At 47.2% G+C, this 18,734-nt stretch overlaps 4 protein-coding genes across 5 annotated transcripts; 2 read left to right on the top strand and 2 right to left on the bottom strand.

Moving 5' to 3' along the window:
- Nucleotides 1–354: 354 nt before the first annotated feature.
- On the top strand, nucleotides 355–6,881 carry dennd6b (DENN/MADD domain containing 6B). 2 transcript variants are annotated; one of them, XM_076722748.1, is made up of 20 exons: nucleotides 355–591; nucleotides 1,378–1,416; nucleotides 1,511–1,553; nucleotides 1,645–1,754; nucleotides 2,066–2,146; nucleotides 2,270–2,375; nucleotides 2,470–2,549; nucleotides 2,645–2,707; nucleotides 2,782–2,837; nucleotides 3,010–3,132; nucleotides 3,781–3,876; nucleotides 3,978–4,072; nucleotides 4,176–4,241; nucleotides 4,346–4,410; nucleotides 4,490–4,579; nucleotides 4,729–4,782; nucleotides 4,874–4,983; nucleotides 5,196–5,298; nucleotides 5,371–5,445; nucleotides 5,677–6,881. In XM_076722748.1, the coding sequence occupies exons 1-20, from the start codon at nucleotides 445–447 to the stop codon at nucleotides 5,797–5,799; spliced, it is 1,725 nt and encodes a 574-aa protein (XP_076578863.1). In that variant the 5' UTR covers nucleotides 355–444; the 3' UTR covers nucleotides 5,800–6,881. The 2 variants fall into 2 exon arrangements, with proteins under 2 accessions (XP_076578863.1, XP_076578862.1); XM_076722747.1 differs by having other exon boundaries at nucleotides 5,196–5,445; nucleotides 5,677–6,875.
- Nucleotides 6,882–6,922: 41 nt separating this feature from the next.
- gcc1 (GRIP and coiled-coil domain containing 1) lies at nucleotides 6,923–11,727 on the bottom strand. The gene is made up of 4 exons (XM_076722745.1): nucleotides 11,565–11,727; nucleotides 9,978–10,474; nucleotides 9,036–9,701; nucleotides 6,923–8,741 (listed from the first exon to the last, which is right to left on the bottom strand). The coding sequence occupies exons 2-4, from the start codon at nucleotides 10,350–10,352 to the stop codon at nucleotides 7,470–7,472; spliced, it is 2,313 nt and encodes a 770-aa protein (XP_076578860.1). The 5' UTR covers nucleotides 10,353–10,474; nucleotides 11,565–11,727; the 3' UTR covers nucleotides 6,923–7,469.
- Nucleotides 11,728–12,480: 753 nt separating this feature from the next.
- LOC143315207 (ADP-ribosylation factor 4) lies at nucleotides 12,481–16,452 on the top strand. Its single transcript, XM_076722749.1, has 6 exons — nucleotides 12,481–12,728; nucleotides 13,130–13,210; nucleotides 14,706–14,815; nucleotides 15,018–15,089; nucleotides 15,272–15,397; nucleotides 15,770–16,452. The coding sequence occupies exons 1-6, from the start codon at nucleotides 12,662–12,664 to the stop codon at nucleotides 15,854–15,856; spliced, it is 543 nt and encodes a 180-aa protein (XP_076578864.1). The 5' UTR covers nucleotides 12,481–12,661; the 3' UTR covers nucleotides 15,857–16,452.
- A 781-nt stretch (nucleotides 16,453–17,233) lies between these two features.
- Nucleotides 17,234–18,679, bottom strand: lamtor4 (late endosomal/lysosomal adaptor, MAPK and MTOR activator 4). The gene is made up of 4 exons (XM_076722744.1): nucleotides 18,574–18,679; nucleotides 18,332–18,415; nucleotides 17,601–17,718; nucleotides 17,234–17,515 (listed from the first exon to the last, which is right to left on the bottom strand). The coding sequence occupies exons 1-4, from the start codon at nucleotides 18,574–18,576 to the stop codon at nucleotides 17,418–17,420; spliced, it is 303 nt and encodes a 100-aa protein (XP_076578859.1). The 5' UTR covers nucleotides 18,577–18,679; the 3' UTR covers nucleotides 17,234–17,417.
- Between the last annotated feature and the right edge of the window lie 55 nt (nucleotides 18,680–18,734).

Here is an 18,734-nt window from a genome sequence, read left to right as displayed (position 1 = left end):
AAGAAACAGCAAAGACAAAATGTCTTTTAAAATGTATCATAGCTTTGACTGAAATGACTTAAACTTACTCCACTGAAATTAAACCCTTCGTCTGCACTGTGTTTAGAATCAAACTCTTAATCTTCATCTGTGTAGATAAGATAAGATAAGATAAGATAAGATTGATCCCACGCTGGGAAATCTGCTTGTTTTAGAAAAAGAACAAATTCGAAAGATACAAAAGAAAACCAGCCGTGGAGAATATATTTGTGTTTGTGGTCTTCAGCTCTTAATGAAGATAAATAAAGCACCTGCGCTGCACGTTGGCGCAGTGTCCTCTGGTGTCCAGCAGAGGTCTCCACAGGCCTCACACCCTCCGGGACACTCGCTCTGTGTCGGCAGCCTCACTGTGATGGAGGACCGGAGGATGCGCCGTGGAGGTCGCGGAGCTCTGATCCGGTCGTGATGAACCCTTTGGACGGCCCCGGTTCTCCGGGACATGAGGAGGCGGCGGACAGCGGGGACGGCCGGTGTCCGTGGGCCCGCTTCTCCTCCTGGATAGAGTGTGCGTGTGTCGTTACCTTCGACCTGGAGCTCGGACAAGCCATAGAGGTACGGAGCGGTGTTAGCTTAGCATCGTTAGCATCGATTATCGCCAGGATAAGATAAAACTGGGATAAATGACCCGAACAGACTGTTTGGTGGAGCAGCGGGAATCGTTCAGCCGATGCTCAGGGACCACATCCACACACGTCCCCGTAGTGCAGTGACAGGTGGACCAAACTCTGTTCAAAAAATGACCCTTTTTTTAAACAGCCGATTTTTCAAATACATACCTCCCAGTTTGTATTCTGGAACCAATAACAAGTCAAAATCTGTTGTTCAGTTCGGCGTTTATCTCTTCTGCCAAATAACATTTAGGAATTAGAAACGTCCTAAATTCTTCATTTTCTTTGCTGCCTCCTCTCAGATGGTTGTGGGAATAAAATAGGTGTTTTGTTGAAATGCCTCGTGGTGAAACGATGATTTGGAGGCCGAAGGGAACGTTATTATCTCGGGATTTGTTAAAATTAGAAAGTGAAAGTTTATAATTTATATAAATATAAATTTGAATGGAGTTTGGTTTGAGTCTTTTCTCTGTCGTATTATTCTTCATTGTGAAGGTGCCTCAACCTTCATGAGTTTTTACTTAATTCAGACTGCTGCTGCTCAGTGGGATCAATGAAGTCTTATCAATCAATCAGATGGTTGCTGGAATAAAAGAGGGACTCACTTTAGATTTTATGTGAAGATGAAGTAGATGAAGGAAGGAAGGCCGGCGTGAACGTTACAGTTCAGCTCAGGTGTTTGACAGGTAGGAACACGTTGAATCTGATGACGTCTTTCTTTCTGTTTCAGCTGATGTTTCCTCACGATGTGAAACTCACAGAAAAGGAGGTAACGTTCGAACCTTTGTGTTCACTGTGTTGGATGATAATGGATGTATTGATTCTAGATTTATTGATCACATGTCTTTGTGATTTGTTGTCAGAAAACCAGCATCTGCTACCTGTCCTTCCCTGACTCATACTCAGGTAAAGTCAGCCGTCTGAGTAACACTGAGTGGTTCTGTGTAAGAGAAGCCTCAGAGGTCAAAGGTGAGACCTGTGTTACTTCATTTCCCAGGATGCCTCGGGGACACTCAGTTCAGCTTCAGATTACGTCAGTCGGTTGGTCGCAGAGCTTCGAGGTTCAGAGAGGACGTTTACAACAGAGACGCCCCCGCCACCCTGCAGGTGAGAAAACACACTGATTGGTTATTGATCAGGTTGTCTGGATCATCAAACGTCTCAGCAGAGGACTGGTTTCCTGTCAGAGGTCACAGGATGGTATTTGATTGGACGATGACAGGCCCTTTGACTGAAACGATAAATAATTATGACATCAGGACGGAGCGGTTTGATCATATTTGATTGACAGAAGGAATTCAGATTCACTCTGAAGAGCTCAGAGAAAAACGCTGTCGGCATCCTCATCCTCATCATCCTCATCATCATCCTCATCCTCTCTTCATGATGTCATAATTTGTCTCTCTTTGTCTCTACAGACTGAAGCGTCCCATTTCTTTGGTTACGTCTATTTCAGACAAGTGAAGGATGTTTCTGTGAAGAGAGGATACTTCCAGAAGGTCAGAGGCACACCTGTTCACACCTGTTCACACCTGTTTATACACTAACGCCTGTTCACTCCAGCCGTGTGGTCATGTAACGTGTGACTGACACCTGCGTGGTCATGTGACTCTGTCTTCCAGTCTCTGGTGCTGATATCCAGGTTACCGTACACTCACCTGTTCCACTCGCTGCTGCAGATCGTCGCTCCCGAGTTCTTCGAGAAGCTGGAGCCCTGCCTGGAAGCAGGTGATGTCATGCTACATCATAACACGGACGAATCAGAACAAGAATAAATTATGACTTCACTGCTGAAATGTCGCCTGATGTCTTGTCCTCCCAGTATGTAACGAGATCGACCAATGGCCTTCACCCGTACCTGGACTGACCCTCAACCTGCCAGTGATGGGCGTGGTCCTACAGGTGAGGAGAAAGGGGCGTGGTCTGTCCTACATGAACAGCCTCATGTACTTTCAGTCTGTGAGGAACATAAAGGTGTTCCTGTGCTTTATTTTCAGGTCCGGATTCCTTCAAAAACAGACAAACCAGGAGGAAGTCCAGTGAGACAGACGGCTCGAGAGGTCAGGAACAGGAAGTGACTCTGTGTGACCACGCTGAGTGTGATGAACCGTAAAGTTTGACTTTATCTCCTCAGGATCTCCTTCCGGCTCCGACTCTGCTGCCCAGCATCCACGAACTGGACCTGTTCAGGTCCGTCTCTGTCCTGTCCTCCTCTGTCTTCCTCCTCAGCTGAGACGAGTCCAACAGAAAGTTTACTGACAGAATAAACGAACAAAGTGAAGCAGTTTGTGGTGTTTGTGTCATAAGAAGAGAAAAGAAGGTGAAAACACAAATGAGCTCATGACCTTTGACCTCTGCTCAGGTGCTTCCAGTCCGTCCTGATCCACCTGCAGATCCTCTGGGAGCTCATGTTGCTAGGGGAACCGCTGGTCGTCATGGCGCCGTCTCCCACCATCTCGTCGGAGACCGTGCTGGCTCTTGTCAGGTAACTGAACAGCCAATCAGAACTCTTCCTGAGATTTAAACTGTTTTCATTCTCAAACTGGATTATTTAGATATTCAGGCCCAAAACTTCACAATAAAATCTCACATTTATCTCATCAAATGTAACAAAGTGTTTGAAAGTATCAGGACAAAGAAGCATTTTATTCTGAAGGAGTCCCAGTGTGACCAGTTCAAGGTTCTGGACTGACCGACAGTCCAGTGAATAGAAACCAGAACCACAGCTCAGCACAGTGACCAGAAGATAATCAGGAGGGTCACATGACTGCGTTTAATCAGGACTTCTCATTGGTCCGGAGCAGGTTCAGGAGGAGGGGTCAGGCTGTGATGTCACACGTTTAATCAGCTGCTCGAACATGTCGGGTTCAGACTGCAGGATCCTCGAAACCAGTAACTGCCGCGCCCGGCGGCCATTTTGGTTCCTGGCGCCGTGCGTGTCATCGGACTGACATCATGAAGTCTGAACCCGACATCATGGAAACAACATTCATCATTAATCCTTCTGAGCTGGACACAAAAACCAGAAAACAAACATGTCTGACCTGAAACTGTGACGCTTAATGAGCTGCTGGCAGCCAATCAGAGAGCAGTGTTCATGTTGTTACCGTGGTAACAGAGTGTCCTCTCTCAGTTCCATCAGTCCTCTGAAGTTCTGCTGCGACTTTCGTCCATATTTCACCATCCACGACACCGAGTTCAGAGAGTACACCACCAGGACCCAGGCCCCGTGAGTGCCACGCTCACCTGGAACACCTGTCTGCACCCACCTGTCTGTCTGCACCCACCTGTCTGTCTGGACTCACCTGTCTGTCTGTCTGTCCTCTGCAGACCTAACGTGGTTCTGGGCGTCACCAATCCGTTCTTCATCAAGACTTTTCAGAACTGGCCTCACGTGGTCCGACTGGGAGAAATCAAGATGGCAGGTAACAAAACAAGACAACTCTGAACGTCCTCCTCAGGTGTGAACCAGGTTCATGGAGTCACAGTGGTCAAATAATAGCACACCTGTATCCGCCTCTCTTTCAGGTGATTTACCTAAACAGGTGAAAGTGAAGAAACTGTCCAAACTGAAGACACTCGACACTAAACCAGGTGACCTGACAGACTTTATTCACGAGTCCAATGAGAATCGAATCCTGTTGTCTGGTAATAAGGGTTGACTTCCTGTTGACTTCCTGTTGACTTCCTGTCTGCAGGGATCTACACTGCGTACAAGACGTTTCTACACAAAGACAAGATTCTGATTAAAAGGCTGCTGAAGGTGAACAAACGCCAACATGTCCACACCTGAAGACGTTCCTTTAGCGAACGCAGTCATAGAAACCTGTGTGTGTCTTCAGGGTATTCAGAGGAAGAGACCCTCAGAGGTTCAGAGCGCCATCCTGAGGAGACACCTGTTAGAGCTCACGCAGAGCTTCATCATCCCGCTGGTGAGAAAACAGCCAATCAGATCGCTCCAACACGAGAAAAAAAAAAAAAACATTTCTAATGATGTGATGACTCGTCCGGTTTGTCCAATCAGAGAGCAGGAAATCTGACCCTCCTGTACTGAGTGTAAACCCTGCGTCTTGTCTGTCAGGAGCGGTACATGGCGAGCCTGATGCCCCTGCAGAGATCAGTGACACCCTGGAAGGTAAACAGGAAGTGGCTCATGAGTGATGACCTCACAGTGATGTCAGCAGCTCAGAGACGTCACCTGGTTCATCCTCTGTCTGTGTGTTCAGACTCCTCCTCAGATTCGACCCTTCAGCCAGGATGAGTTCATGTCCACTCTGGATCAGACCGGGCCTCAGCTCACCTCAGTGCTCAAAGGTGATTGGATGGGGCTGTACAGGTGAGTCAGCCAGGTGTCTACGGGACACAAAGCCATTATGTGTCTTCAGGAAGCTTCGCTCAGACTGCTCACATCTCTAAGACGACCTCCACATGCGGCTTCGGTCCGATTAGCAAAAATCACGTCAGGTGTTTTTTGGGGGGCGGGCCTTCCTGTTCCCGGACGAGTTTTAACGACAAGTCAGCATCTTTGTTGTTTTGAACTGTTGACAGGAAGTTCTTCAGGTCCCCGAACTTTGACGGATGGTATCGACATCGACACAGAGAGATGACCCAGAAACTGGAGAGTCTTCACCTGGAGGTCATCTGCGACGCCGTGAGTCCCTTTGTGTGCTCACTCAGCTCTTACTGTGTGCCTGTGGATGACCTGATGTTCTGGCCTCTGCAGGACCTGCTGGGCTGGACCAAAGACAAGTCCGAGGTGGAGATCGTCGACCTGATTCTGAAGCTCAGAGAGAAACTGGTGAGTGTCTGCGGGTCACCGTGTGAGAAACGTTTGAGGGAAGAGGAAAACCCAAAATGTAAAAATAAAGGCACAGAGAGGAAGACGTGTTTCACTTCACCTCAAAATCTGGATTTCTAGAATGTTCTTTAACCCAAACGACCGACCTGATCCTGATCACTCATGATTGTCTGTGATGTCACAGTTGGAGACAGGAAGTGTGATTCTGACCGCCCTGACTGTGATTTTCAGATTAAAGCGCGACGGCAGCAGCTGCAGGTGAAGGACGGCGTTTTGGACAAACTGGACACCTTTATAGACTCCATCGTTAGCTCGCTGCCCGAAGACCTGCAGACTTTACTGAGTACACGCTGAGTACACACTGAGCACACACACAGTATTTGCTGAGCACTGGCTGAGTACACACTGAGTACACAGGGAATACACACTGAGTACTCACTGAGTACTGGCTGAGTACTCACCCTGACGGTGGCTGCGTTGCCATGGAATCCTGACCGGCGTGCTCCTCCTGCCCGGCCTCCTCCTCACTGCTAACAGTTAGCTCCGTTAGCACCTGCAGGATGAACCGTTAACCTGCTGATTAACAGTAAAACTGGTCAAGCGTCTCACTGCGCCTCCGCAGAAGGAGGGGCTGTTGCCATGGAAACTCACCTGTCTGGACGTCATCAGGTGGAAGTGGGCGTGGCCTTGTCTGAAGGGGGTTGGAAGGTGACTGACGCTTGTGGTCCGGCCGTTTTTCAGCCAGTTAGCAGTAAATAAATAAATAACTGATCAAACCTGCTTAGTTTGACCCAAATGAGCGAGTGAAGTTCTGAAAGTGTGTTTTTGTTCAGAAACCAGAGCAGCTTCCTTCTTCTTCATGACCTTCAGTTCACAGCCCGTCAGCGACACTGACGTGTCACGGACTCGTCGAGCTTCAGGTGAAGCAGTGAAGTTAAATGTGTGAATCTGTGTGGAGCAGAGACGTGAAGAAGCTTCTGTCTTCATGTCTCTGGTGTTCAGACAGTCTGACGTCTGTCACTGGGAAGGACGAAGACGCTGCTCTGACGTCCAGACGACAAGCGTCACGTCATTCTTCATTCTTCATTCTTCAGGAAAATTCCCCCCAAACAATCCATCTTTTCTAACTTTATTCTCAAAACGTGACAAATACTTGCTCAGAATGTTTAGACGTCACTGTCGGCCCATCGCCACCTCCTGCTTTGATCTTCTGTTTCAGTCTGACATTAAGACTCATTCAAGACAAACAGTCCTTAAATAACGTCCCTGAAGGTTGGACACACTGAAGAGGATTTCTGTTGGACTTTTATTGAAGCGATGATTCTTCATCAGGACATCAGATGAAGTAATATTTTCACTCACATGAAGAATAATGATAATAAAAACTGTAAATATGTAGATTTACTTTGAAAAACCTGAAACATCAAATTACGTCGAGTTTGTTGTCATTTCAACTGCATATTATTTTATTTCTTCTGGTACGTGTGTGTGTGTGTGTGTGTGTGTGTGTATCCTGGGCTGTCGGCTCTTCCTGTCGTGGTGAAGCGTTGGATTGGTCATCCACTAACCAGGTCAGCTGTACCTGCTGATGGTGGACATACTGACGGACGTCATCAGTGGTCGCTCTAATAATGACCTTTTTTTTTAGTTCTCCTTCAGGAGTCATTCAGCCGAGACACGAACTCTTTTATTCTATTAAAACTGTTTGGACATCATGGAGAGAAGCTAAACAGTTTAAGAGGAATTAAAAATCAAAGAGTAAAACGCAGTACTTTCACCTCCAGTACGAGCTTTAACTCTGGAACCTCTGAATGAACCAAACAGTCCGTGAAGCAGGAAAAATAGTTTAATTTCAACAAGGGAATCAAAAATATACATACGGAGTTTGAAGCGCTGCGTTCTGACTCAGTGACGCCTTCAGATCAGCGAGCAGCTGATTCAAAGTCGGCGTCACTCAGTTTTCCATCAGTCCAAACATCAGGTGATCGTCAGGAAGCTGGCAGACTCCACCCGCCTCGCTCTCTTCAGGTGTATTGTCTCTTGCCGGCGCTCCACCAGGTGGCCCCCTGCAGCCTCATGACGTTGTGTTTCTCTTGCGGGCTGAAGTGCAGGATGGTCAGGATGGCGGTGAGCGTCTGCTGTCTCCCGCTGGCGTCCTGCAGCGTCAGGAACTTGTAGATGACGTTCTTCAGGTACTCCATGTTGGCGCCCTCTCTGCTCTGATCTCTGATCAGTTTGTCGAGCTGTCCTCGCAGCTGGGACACCTCCTCGTCGTGTCGCTCTCCGTTGGCGATGAGCCTCGCCTGCAGCTGGTGGACATCGTCCTCCAGCCGGTGTTTCTGCCGCCGCAGTCCGCCCACCTCCACCTCCTTCCTGGCCAGCTGCTCGGCATACAGCAGCAGCGTGGGCTCGTTGGGCGTCGCCCGCCGTAGGGCCTGGCTGATGATGTCACCCTCGCTCTCCGGGGACTCGTGCTCGTCGTCGGCCATCTTGTCGGCGTCGTTGCTGCAGCTCAGCACGGTGGCGCGCAGCCTCTCCAGCTCCTGGTCCTTCTCGTCCAGCAGCGCCATGGTCCTCTCTCTCTGTTTGTGCAGCTCCGCCTCCAGTCGCAACAAGTTGTCGCGGTGCAGCGCCTCCACGCGCTCCACTTCCTGTCTGTGAGTCTGCTGCAGCGCTGCCGTCTGCTGCTGCCGCTCCTCCAGCTCGCGGCGGTGTCGGACCTCGGCCTCGTCGCTCTGGATCCGCAGGTTGATGTACTTCTCTTTCAGCTCCGACAGTTGGTCCCGGACCTCCTCCAGCTCCTTTGCCTGGCAGCCATCTTTGGCGTTTTTGTTCTTGAGGACCACCTGCGCTCGCAGTTTGTAGCGCTCAAACTCGTCCTTAAGTTGGCGCAGCTCCTGCTGGTAGAACAGCACCGAGCGTGCGTCTCCGCCCGTCTCCGCCTCGGCCTCTGCCAGGTTCTGGATGCTCTCGTCCGGGCTCCTCTGAGCCGCCAGCAGCAGCAGCTTCTTCACCTTCTCCAGCTTCTCCTTCAGCACGCTGACGTCCAGCTGCGACTCATCGACGTTGAGGTCGGAGGTCGTCCTGCTAGAGGCGGCGATGGCGAGCGTTTTGTTCTCCGTGTCGAGCTGCATGATCCGGTCTCTGAGTCTCTGAGCCGTCTGCTGGTCTTTCTGCCTCGTCTTCTCGCAGGAACCCAGCAGCTCGGACAGCTCGGAGACCCTCTGCTCCAGGCCCGCGACCCTCAGCTCTGCACCCCGTGCACGCTCACGAGCGCGCTCCTCTGCGTCGCACACCTGCAAATACACAAACAAATCCGTGAGGCGGCGATGACCGAAGACTGCCGGCGTGAAAAGGTCACCTGACAGCAGCAGAGACCGCCTGAGGGGCTTGTGCCCTTAAAGGGTCCTAAATTCGGGAATGTCGCCCACTGAGACAAAAATACACACTGATCGACCACATGGTGGCGCTATAACAACAAACTTCACAGTTTCTTATTTTGACGAATTCTGTGGGTCAAGCCACGCCCAACTGAGCGTAGAAGCATTTTCTGCCATTTGATTTTTACTTGGATATGGTCTCAGTTTTACCTTCCTGGTCTCGATGTGGATCTGCTGCTGGAAGTGGTTCTTCAGCTCCAACAGCTCTCGCTGCAGTTCGTCTACTCTTGGATCCGGTTTATTCTGGTCCTCCTCGGCCGCCTGCAGCCTCCTCCTCAACTCGTCTCTCTCCTCTCTCACCTTGTTCAGGTGAGCCTCGGACTCCGCGCCGCGATCCACAGCCTGTGACGTCACGAGGAGTGTGGCGGTGGCGTCCTGCAGGTGCAGCTCCGCGTCCTGTCGCAGGTCTCTCTCCTGCTGCAGGATCCTCTGCAGCTCTCGCAGCTGCTGGACGTGGTCTCCCTGCTCCTGCTCCCTCTCGTGCTGCTGCGTGATGATGCGAGCGCGGCTCTCGGCCAGCTGCTGCTGCAGCGCACGCAGCTCCGCCTCCTGCTGCGTCGTCATGGCGGCCAGGCGCTCCTGCAGCTCCTCCACCTCCTGCTTCAGCTGACGCTTGTCGGCCTGGAAGCTCGCCTCCATCCGAGACTTCTCCTGCGTCACTGTGGCCAGGGCGCCGGTGAGCGTGCTCAGTTGGCTTTTCAGCTGGGCGACCCGGCGGTCCGCCTCTGAGCTGGAAGGAGGCGTGGCCTGTTGCTGCTGCTCCACCCCCACGATGCTGCTCTCTGAGCCGCCGGCATCAGGCTCGGACCTCGGGGTCTGCGGGAAGAAACCACCACGTTAAACTGCTGCCAGCGCGAAGACGAGCACGACTTCACGCCAAAGCTGTTAAAATCGACTAAAATGACGGATTTAGAGTATTTGGTGATGCACTGCAGCTGCATCGGTGGCGCTCTCTCCTTGCGTCGCCCTCTCGTCACGCTCCTGTCGGTCACTGGTCTAACTGGTAATTAACGTTTTAAATACATACATTAAAAAATGCGTTAGATCTGTTTGCTTGATGACATTTCGGTCAGGACACTTTTAGAAACGTACCACTGAGCTGGATCTTCCTCCTGGTTCTCCCTGGTCCTCCTCACTCTGGTCCCCTCTGGTGGTCTCACTGGGCGTGTCCACAGATGCAGCTGTGTCCACGCTGTCCTCGCTGTGCAGAGAGCAGCCATCCTCTGGGAGTTCTGAGTTGGTGGTGGTGTCCTGGGCCTGCTGGTTCAGGTCCACCTCCTGGTTCACCGTCAGGACCTTCAGACTGGCCTCCAGAGCCTCCTTCTCCTTTAGAAGACTCTTATAGGCCCGGACCACGTCCTTGAAGCGGGACTGGTACTGGACCAGCTGCTTCTTCTGGGACTCAATGGTATCCAGCAAATCCTTCCTGCTGGGACCGCCCCCAAAACTCATCCCAAACTTCTCCATGACTCTGGTGGTCTACTGGGGTCAGATCAGACTGATGGTCTGTCAGAATCGGGTCGGGCTGGATCCATCATCATGGCAGGACCAGAACCGGTTCGAGTGGGGCTGACGATGGTGACAGAGAGCTGCAAACATGAAACAAACGGATCAGCCTGAGACTGAAACTTCAGCATGACTGAAGAACGTGTTACTCAGACCTGAAATGATAAACCCATCGATCGGTCAGTGGATTGACATAAAATCATTTCACAGCTTTGATAACTGACCAATCGTTTGTCATCTACTCCCAAAAAGTCAAAATCTTGTTAGTTCCAGTTTCTTTAATGTGAAAATTTTCCGTTTTCCTGTTTAATATGACTGTAAATCAAAATCAAATATCTTGGTTCTTCTGGTCTTCTGGACGTCGTTTTACACTTTGAGAAAGCGACGGTCACTTGATAGATAGATACTTCATCTCTATCCTGTTTACCTGTAAAGGATCCCAACTACTCACACCCAACATTCAACCAGCACTGTGACCCTGACCCCTGACCCCTGACCCGTGAAACCCAGCACACCATCACACAAACAAACTTTTTACAAATATTGGCTCAGAAGTCGTAAAATGGCCTCACTGTAAAATTCTTCACCTCTGAGATCTGTGTGTAGTTCTCATGTATAAAACTGATTAAAATGAACTACGGTCAGTTAGTGGAGACAAAAAACCAGCAAAGCACAGAACAACATCCAGTCCGTCTCCTTCCCAGGTGAAGGCTCAGGTGTGGAGACACAAACACATCCACTGATATCAAGTCTTCCCAAATAAAGACTATGAATGAATCAAAAGCGAACACTTTATGTTACACACGTTACTGTTGTTTAAATATCAAATTCGTCTTCAAACGTCTTGTTCCAAAAGTCAAATATGTTTAGTTTACTGATCGGGGAAAAGGAGATGAACAGAAAATCTGACACATTTAGAGAAACCGAGGAAAAGGTTTAGATTCATGTTTTGTTCTGTAAATTCTTTATCTCCAACACCTTCATTTCCGCGTTTTAATCTGCTCATCTACAGTGACAAACGTGACACCGGGAGAGAAAAAACACATTAATCCATGTCGACAGTTAAAACCGAAGTTAACCGGAACACACCGACTTCAAGTTAATGCTTGACGTTTATTAACGTTATCAAACACCGACATTAACATTAGTCTCCGAGTTTTATCCGGTTCTTACCTGATAAAAAGCACAAACTACAGGTTGTGACACACTGAAAACAAACAGATAATGTCTCCGATGCGATTAATTGAATCAGAAAACTGGGAATATGAACGTAAACTCAAGACTTTAATCTAAAGAGCGATTGTACCAACTAACAGCCGCCATGTTGGTCTCACCCGGAACTGGAGGAGGAGGGGAGGAGGCGGGAATCTGATGCTGCGTTCATGCATATCATGCATATCAGGAAAAGACACCACAAAAAGGACAGTACATCAACTGCCAATACTGTATAGTAAATTAACAAAACAAAACAAAACAAAACAAAACAAAACAAAACAAAACAAAACACAACAAAACAAAACAAAACAAAACAAAACAAAACAAAACAAAACAGATAACATGCCTCAAGATTGGCTTAGAAAGCAAAATTGATACACTGTGTAATGCACTGTGTTATGAATACATAAAATAAATAAAAACTCCACTAAAAACATGGAACAGAACACGTCAAACGTGATTCATATTAGTTCTGTTTTAGGGTTAAAATGAGCATGAAGGAGGAAATCTTGTGAATTATAGATTAACTGAGAGGTTATTTCCCAGCGGGATTTTTCTGAAATAAATGGTATTCTGTTGAATACATAATTGTGAAGTCTTCTGTTGAGAAGGTGTGTTTTAAATGTTTGTAGACATAAGGTAACTTTATAAGGATCACAGAAGATATTTTATGGACGATTTAGATAGATGATATAGATGATATATAGATCATATATTTATTATCAGATGTACCAGAATACCATTCTGAGGTGAAGTCTCCACCGAAACGTTTGATCAATAAACTACCGTCTTTCTCTTAGAACTTGAACACATCTTTGTTCCCCGTGTTTTAATAAAGTTTTTTTCAAAGCTGTGACGTCAATTATTCCGCGTTGGCCTGGACGTGGCACCGAGGAGGAGCTGCGCCCACTTCACCGATCCCCGGTTCTTGTCCGCCTGTTCTCGGTCCCTTCTGCGGCTCTGACCAGTAGCTTCTTCCGGACTAACCGGCTGACATTCTCCCGCGTTAGGTTTTTAATCCTCCCGCCTCTGAACCGGGACATCTTTATTAAAAAATGGGTCTGACGATCTCGTCTCTGTTCTCCAAGTTCTTCGGGAAGAAGCAGATGAGGATACTGATGGGTGAGCACTGCGGCTAGGCTAACTAGCTCTGAGGCTAACCGGCTGAAAACATTCTCTGCGCTCTGATATTAATCTTCAGACAGACTCAGTGAAACCTGTTCTCGGTTGTAAATTCCCGGTTGGGTGAACCGAAAGTCAAACTTTTATAGAGATGGTTAAAATAAAAGCTAACACAGCTATCCAGCCGTTAACAGTCCCAGCTAGCAGATTCTGAAGGATACGTAGCTGTTGTGACGGTCTGTCAGCTACAGTTTAACGGCTGTTTCTTACACTTATCTCTGTACTCATATGTTGAATTAAATATAGTTAAGATTGAGTAAATCTAACGTTAATTAGAGGCTACAATCTGTTGTAAAAGTCAGTTTTCTGCCGCTAAAGTTTGATATTTCGTCTCGTTTCAGTCGGTTTGGACGCAGCTGGAAAAACGACGATCCTGTACAAACTGAAGCTCGGAGAGATCGTCACCACGATCCCAACTATCGGTCAGTAATCAATGAAGGACACAGGGACATGCTGATGTGATCATGTGATACCGGTCAGTTCACGTGTGTTCTGTTGCTTCATGTGTGTTTGTAGCAGCTGTGTCTCCTGTCACATCAAACTGACTGATTGTCAGTCAGACATTAATGAAGGCTTTGTTAGTGTCATTATGGAGTCATCTGATAATTACTGCCATTAAATGCAAACATATTTTCAAAGTAAAGGTTGATTTGTCCTCAGCCGACAGTCAAAGTTGTGACTGGATGTTGATGTTGTGCTGCGGAGAGGAATCAGTCATTCTCAGTGTTCGACTTGAAGACCAGCTGAGACGAGCTTTGATATTTAGCTTCACGCTGCAGAAGATCTGTGAGCTGTGTGGAGGTCCTGATCGAGTCCTGATCCGAGTCCTTCAGGATTGATTATCTGCTCAGTCTGATGTGTTACATGTCGATTAGATACGTGTCTGACACAGGCTTTTTCTCAAGCTACTGAAGGTGATGCTTGATTGATCCCCCAGAGGGAAAACTGGGTGTTACAGCAGCACACGGACACAAATAAGTACAGATAAAGAGTTAAGTTGAAGAAGAACCTTAAATAAAACAAGAGAGAAACTTCACAAGCAATTAAACTCAAAAGTACAACAGTAATTAGGCAATGGCAGTACACAGAAGTACCCACAACTGGTGTTGTTGTACCTGAACTACCTGTAGTACTGTCTCAGGCAACGTGACACTGAGATTAGAAGCAGCGACGTTTAGTATTTGTAGGAATAATATGATGCTGTTAGAGGAGACAGCGAACAGCAGAGTGTATGTACTATGATCGCAGATGAATGGAGCATCAGTGAGTTACAGCACCTGAGAACATAAACGACAAAGGTCATGAACAAAATCCTCAGCTGGAGAATCAAACACCTGAAGCTGACGTGCGATCGTCTGTAGAGACGAGGTCTCACTCTGTTGAACTACAGCAAATACTCTGGTTGCTCAGCGGTGTTACAGAGTGGAGCGTCTTCCCTCACAGATGATCTTTGATGAGTTCACACACACAAACGGACAGCAGACACGTTTAATTTGTTCTGCCATCAGGTTCCTCACTGATCAGCATGGACTGATATGATGCTGGTGTTCGTGATCAGCATCTGTGGTCTGAAGTGATTTGAACACCTGACAGATGGCAGGAAAGACAGAGGCCATCAATGGAAAGTCACATTAGACTCTGTGGCTCATGCTTAACTTGGCATCACTGTGCGTTAGTTCTCATTAAACCGGAGCCACAAGAACCTGATCCAGAGAAGAGTTTTCAGGCTCTTCAGTGTCGAGTCAGTGAGGTCGTTTGTCCTGTTTTGTCAGTTTCATAATAGCACGTTCATCAAAGTGTACGTGCATCCAGACGTTGAACGTGATGTCAGTCTGAAGTGAGTTTGTCCTTTAAACAGAAACCAGAGACACGTCGAGTGCTGCAGAACCAGCTCTTACATTTGTTCATGTGTTTCAGGTTTTAATGTGGAGACGGTCGAGTACAAGAACATCTGTTTCACAGTTTGGGATGTTGGTGGTCAGGACAAGATCAGACCTCTGTGGAGACACTACTTCCAGAACACACAGGTACTGAACCAAGACCAGAACCAGAACACATCATGCAGAACCATCAGAGGACTGTTTGATGGATCGGTCGGTCCGTCACAGAACAGGGATCAGACGTCTGTATAGATAATGACTCACTCTGTAATTTCTATAATCCATCATGTGTTGATGTTGAAGATGTGATCTGCTGCTGTCGTGTGTGACCTCTGACCTCTCTGTGCAGGGTCTGATCTTTGTAGTGGACAGTAATGACAGAGAGAGAGTAGCAGAGTCTGCAGAGGAGCTCTCTAAGATGGTGAGTAACAAACAGGAAGTGGAGCTGGCAGTCAGAGCTGGGGGAGTGTCAGTACATAGCCATAGCCCTGTCACTTGTCTGTAATGCATTGCGCTTTATCAGCTCATAGTCGTAGCCCTGGTTTTTATCACAGTCAGGTTCCAGCCAGCTCTGAGTCCAGCATCTTCTCTCTTTGTCTGCAGATCCAGGAGGATGAGCTGAAGGAGGCAGTTATTCTGGTGTTTGCTAACAAACAGGACCTTCCCAACGCCATGGGGGTCAGTGAGCTCACTGACAAGCTGGGTCTGCACAGCCTGCGCAGCAGAACTGTAAGGATCAATACTTATCAATCATCAATACACTTCGCTAATCCACACTAACATCTGCTGTCACGTTCAATTGATCGTGTAATAATTTGGTTCTTTGAACTCAATCCAACGGCCGTCCCACCTCAGGACATGTGTCCACGGGGCGCCATTCATCAGAACACGTAGCCCGCGGATCAATAACCAGCCGTGTTTATTGATTATTTTATTTTATTATTTATTTTATAATCCACTTCATCATGTTTACTGCAGCTGAACACAAATCACTGGAAGAAACGACGTGAATCATTTCAGCTCGTGTTTGGATTAGACGAGGCCCACCTGTGCAGGTGTTCAGGTCTAACCACGCTGTTACCTGTCTGTCTGTCTCCTCAGTGGCACGTCCAGGCCACCTGTGCCACTCAGGGTACTGGTCTGTACGAGGGTCTGGACTGGCTGTCCGGCGAGCTGTCGAAACGTTAGAGCAGCTGACAGGAAACAGGAAGCAGCTGACCGATGTTCATCAACTGAATTCACCGTGTACAAAGTGATGAAGAGGAGGAGCATTGCAACAGACTGTTTTTGTTTGTTTTTTTAAATTATAAATGTCTGTCTGTCTGTAGGAGGAAGTGATGTCATGGACTCTGAGCTCACTTTGATTTCCCATCATCCTTTTCTGTCCTTCCCGCAGATGTTTGTTAGATCTTTTTTGTTTTTCTTTTAATTCGCATGTTTTAACTCAGAATCATGTCACAGGATGTTACGGAAGAGGAGGGGCGGGGTTAACTACAGGTGACAGTGCACCTGTGGGCAGGGGGCGGGGGTAACTTCAGGTGACGTGTACCTGTGGACAAGGGGTGGGGTTAACTACAGGTGATGCTTACCTGTGGACAAGGGGTGGGGTTAACTACAGGCAACAGTGTTCCTGTTGGTAGGGGGCGGGATTTACTGCAGGTGACAGTCACCTGGTCGTGTGATGACTCATTCCACAGAGCTGAACCTGAAGGCGTCGTCATTCCTTAACAATGTGAAGAAGAAGCAGAGAGACTGATGATGCAATAAAGTTTTTTTTCTTCTCAGCTGTTTCCCGTGAAGATTTATTAATCACAAAGTTTTTTTCCTTTGAAGATTCAGAAACATCCTGTTCAACTCGTTTTTACCAGAAATGTCGATTTTGTCTTGAACGTTTTGTAGTTAGATACAAACTGTGCAGGTCACCGTTAAAAGTAGAAAATAAGGGAAGATTTTCCAGGTTTGAACAAACGTTTTTCACTCTAACAACACTTTGATTTCAGTTTGTCAGTTTTTTCTCGTTTGAACGTTTAATGTGAGAAATGTAAGTTAATTTGAAAAATCCGTCATGAGAAATATTTTGTTTTTGAAGAAAGTCGTGTTCCAAACTCGTCACATGGTGTCAGATCTGTAATCGTGTTCATCAGACCTGCTTCAGGTTTCATGTTTCGACTCCATCTGAAGCTCTTCTGTCGTCACAGTTCACGTGTGAACGCCAGAAAACAGCGTGAAAACGGTCGAAGGCAAAACAAAGCGGGTGTCAAAGGATTATTTCATGTTTGTTGGTGTTACTACTAAACAACATGACATCATATATGAGAGCAGAACACATTCTACTGCACTGAGTACTGCAATACTTCCAGGTTTTCTTGATGGTACTTGCATTCTCTCAGTGAGGAACGTTTTCAATGCAGAACTTGTAAGAGTATTTCCACAGTGTAGTATTGGTACTTGTGCTGTAGTAAAGGATCTGAATACTTCCTCCACCTACATGTACAATACATGCAGACAGACTGGTCTGTGGTCTACTGATTATCTGTCGCTGTGGTCAGAAACGACTGGAAGTCACGAGTTTTAAATCATTTATTTTCAATCAGGCAGGTTAAATTCACAAATCCAAGCACACAAACTTTCTGTAAATCAAACAGGCTGTTAGTTACAAACATCTGACTTCCAGCTGCAGGTTGCTTTGATGCACATCCGTTGACTGCTGACATCATCAGCAGTCACCTGACTTCCTGTGGATGCATCTCTAAACAGTGATCGGTTCCTGCTGGTTGTTCTGACGTTTGACCACAAAAACTTTCTGACCAGAAACCGTCACGGTGTAAACGAAGTCCTCCAGAATCACTGTGGACAGAACAGACTGTCAGTCAGTCCAGGTGAGTGGGTCACCTGTGGATTGCTTATCTGAGAGTGTGTGTGCGTGTGTTACCTGACATGCGTTTGAAGGGCAGCTCAGCTGATCCAGGTAACCTGAATCGACTTGCTGTTCGAATCATCTGCATCATCACACCTGCTGTGTGTTCGTCGTTCTCCAGCTCACCTGCAGACTGATGGAGACACACAGAGGTCAGAGGTCAAAGGGGCTACAGTGGGATGAAAATGATTTTGGAAGTGAGTGAACTCATGGAAAGTGAAACTTTATCAGGATATTTTAAATATTTTATAAAAGATAAAGCTCACGTTTTCATCTTGTAGTGTACATGAGACACACTATACACCAAACTCCATTCAAAATTCAATCTATTTAACATTTTCTTTGATATTAAGTCCAATGACACTTAACACAGTTTTGTAACAGCTGAATGGTTAAGCAGTAACTAATCCCAAAACCCTGAAATCAAACAGTTTAAAGTGGTCTCATCTTCTTGTAGAATTAGACTTATTGATCATCAAGGGTCAAATGTCAGATTAGCATTTCTAGAATAATCCAGAAAGCAAAGGTGAATTTTCTATTAGCGCCTGTCAACTGTTATAGTGTTTAAAATGAGTTTATTCCAGGTTCACAGAGACAGCAAGCTACAGGGATGTTAAACTGATGAAACTGTGAATGGAGTCTGCTGTTTCTGTGTCAGCAGTCCCACTCAGCCTCGGAGGTGACACATTAACAGAGTTTCTAATGGAGTTTGGTGTGATGTTTCATCTATAATAGGGGACACTCACGGCCAGAACTCCGTCCTCGCTGATGACCAGATACCCGAGCTGATCCGGGATCCGCTCCAGACCCGCAGTCAGAGCTGCTGTCGTCTGAAAACAACAGACAAGACCAGACTGAGCTAACGGGCTAACTGCTAACAGGCTAACTGCTAACAGGCTAACTGACGTTTATAACTTCTGACAAACTGTGAACTCCAGCGAGGCTTCAAATGACTTTCTATCAAACAGAAAACATAAACAGGACTCACCATTCTTCTTCTTTGCTTTTTTAACAGCTCTTTCACAGCCGCATTTCCGTCTTTCTGCGGGATTATCACGTGACTGTTAAAGCGTTCAAGTACTGTCGGAACTCTGGGTTGTTATTCAGATGTATTTTAAAATGTGTCACTTCAGCGTACACTTTATTTCA

Source organism: Chaetodon auriga, chromosome 22 (genome assembly GCF_051107435.1).
Source record: "Chaetodon auriga isolate fChaAug3 chromosome 22, fChaAug3.hap1, whole genome shotgun sequence".
NCBI lineage: Eukaryota > Metazoa > Chordata > Actinopteri > Chaetodontiformes > Chaetodontidae > Chaetodon > Chaetodon auriga.
Note: the sequence above shows the minus strand (reverse complement) of the source record. Positions and strands in the feature narration are given on the sequence as shown.

Excerpts from the sequence above, each read along its gene's own strand:
- dennd6b (XM_076722747.1), top strand. The coding sequence starts at position 445 with ATGAACCCTTTGGACGGCCCCGGTTCTCCGGGACATGAGGAGGCGGCG. Across the intron at positions 592-1,377 it reads AGCTCGGACAAGCCATAGAG|CTGATGTTTCCTCACGATGT; the intron begins GTACGGAGCGGT and ends TTTCTGTTTCAG. Across the intron at positions 2,147-2,269 it reads AGAGAGGATACTTCCAGAAG|TCTCTGGTGCTGATATCCAG; the intron begins GTCAGAGGCACA and ends TCTGTCTTCCAG.
- gcc1 (XM_076722745.1), bottom strand. The coding sequence starts at position 10,352 with ATGGAGAAGTTTGGGATGAGTTTTGGGGGCGGTCCCAGCAGGAAGGAT. Across the intron at positions 9,702-9,977 it reads GAGGAAGATCCAGCTCAGTG|ACCCCGAGGTCCGAGCCTGA; the intron begins GTACGTTTCTAA and ends TTCTTCCCGCAG. Across the intron at positions 8,742-9,035 it reads TCCACATCGAGACCAGGAAG|GTGTGCGACGCAGAGGAGCG; the intron begins GTAAAACTGAGA and ends GTGTATTTGCAG.
- LOC143315207 (XM_076722749.1), top strand. The coding sequence starts at position 12,662 with ATGGGTCTGACGATCTCGTCTCTGTTCTCCAAGTTCTTCGGGAAGAAG. Across the intron at positions 12,729-13,129 it reads GCAGATGAGGATACTGATGG|TCGGTTTGGACGCAGCTGGA; the intron begins GTGAGCACTGCG and ends GTCTCGTTTCAG. Across the intron at positions 15,090-15,271 it reads CAGAGGAGCTCTCTAAGATG|ATCCAGGAGGATGAGCTGAA; the intron begins GTGAGTAACAAA and ends CTTTGTCTGCAG.
- lamtor4 (XM_076722744.1), bottom strand. Across the intron at positions 17,719-18,331 it reads GCGAGGACGGAGTTCTGGCC|TCTGCAGGTGAGCTGGAGAA; the intron begins GTGAGTGTCCCC and ends TGTCTCCATCAG. Across the intron at positions 17,516-17,600 it reads GCCCTTCAAACGCATGTCAG|TGATTCTGGAGGACTTCGTT; the intron begins GTAACACACGCA and ends TTCTGTCCACAG.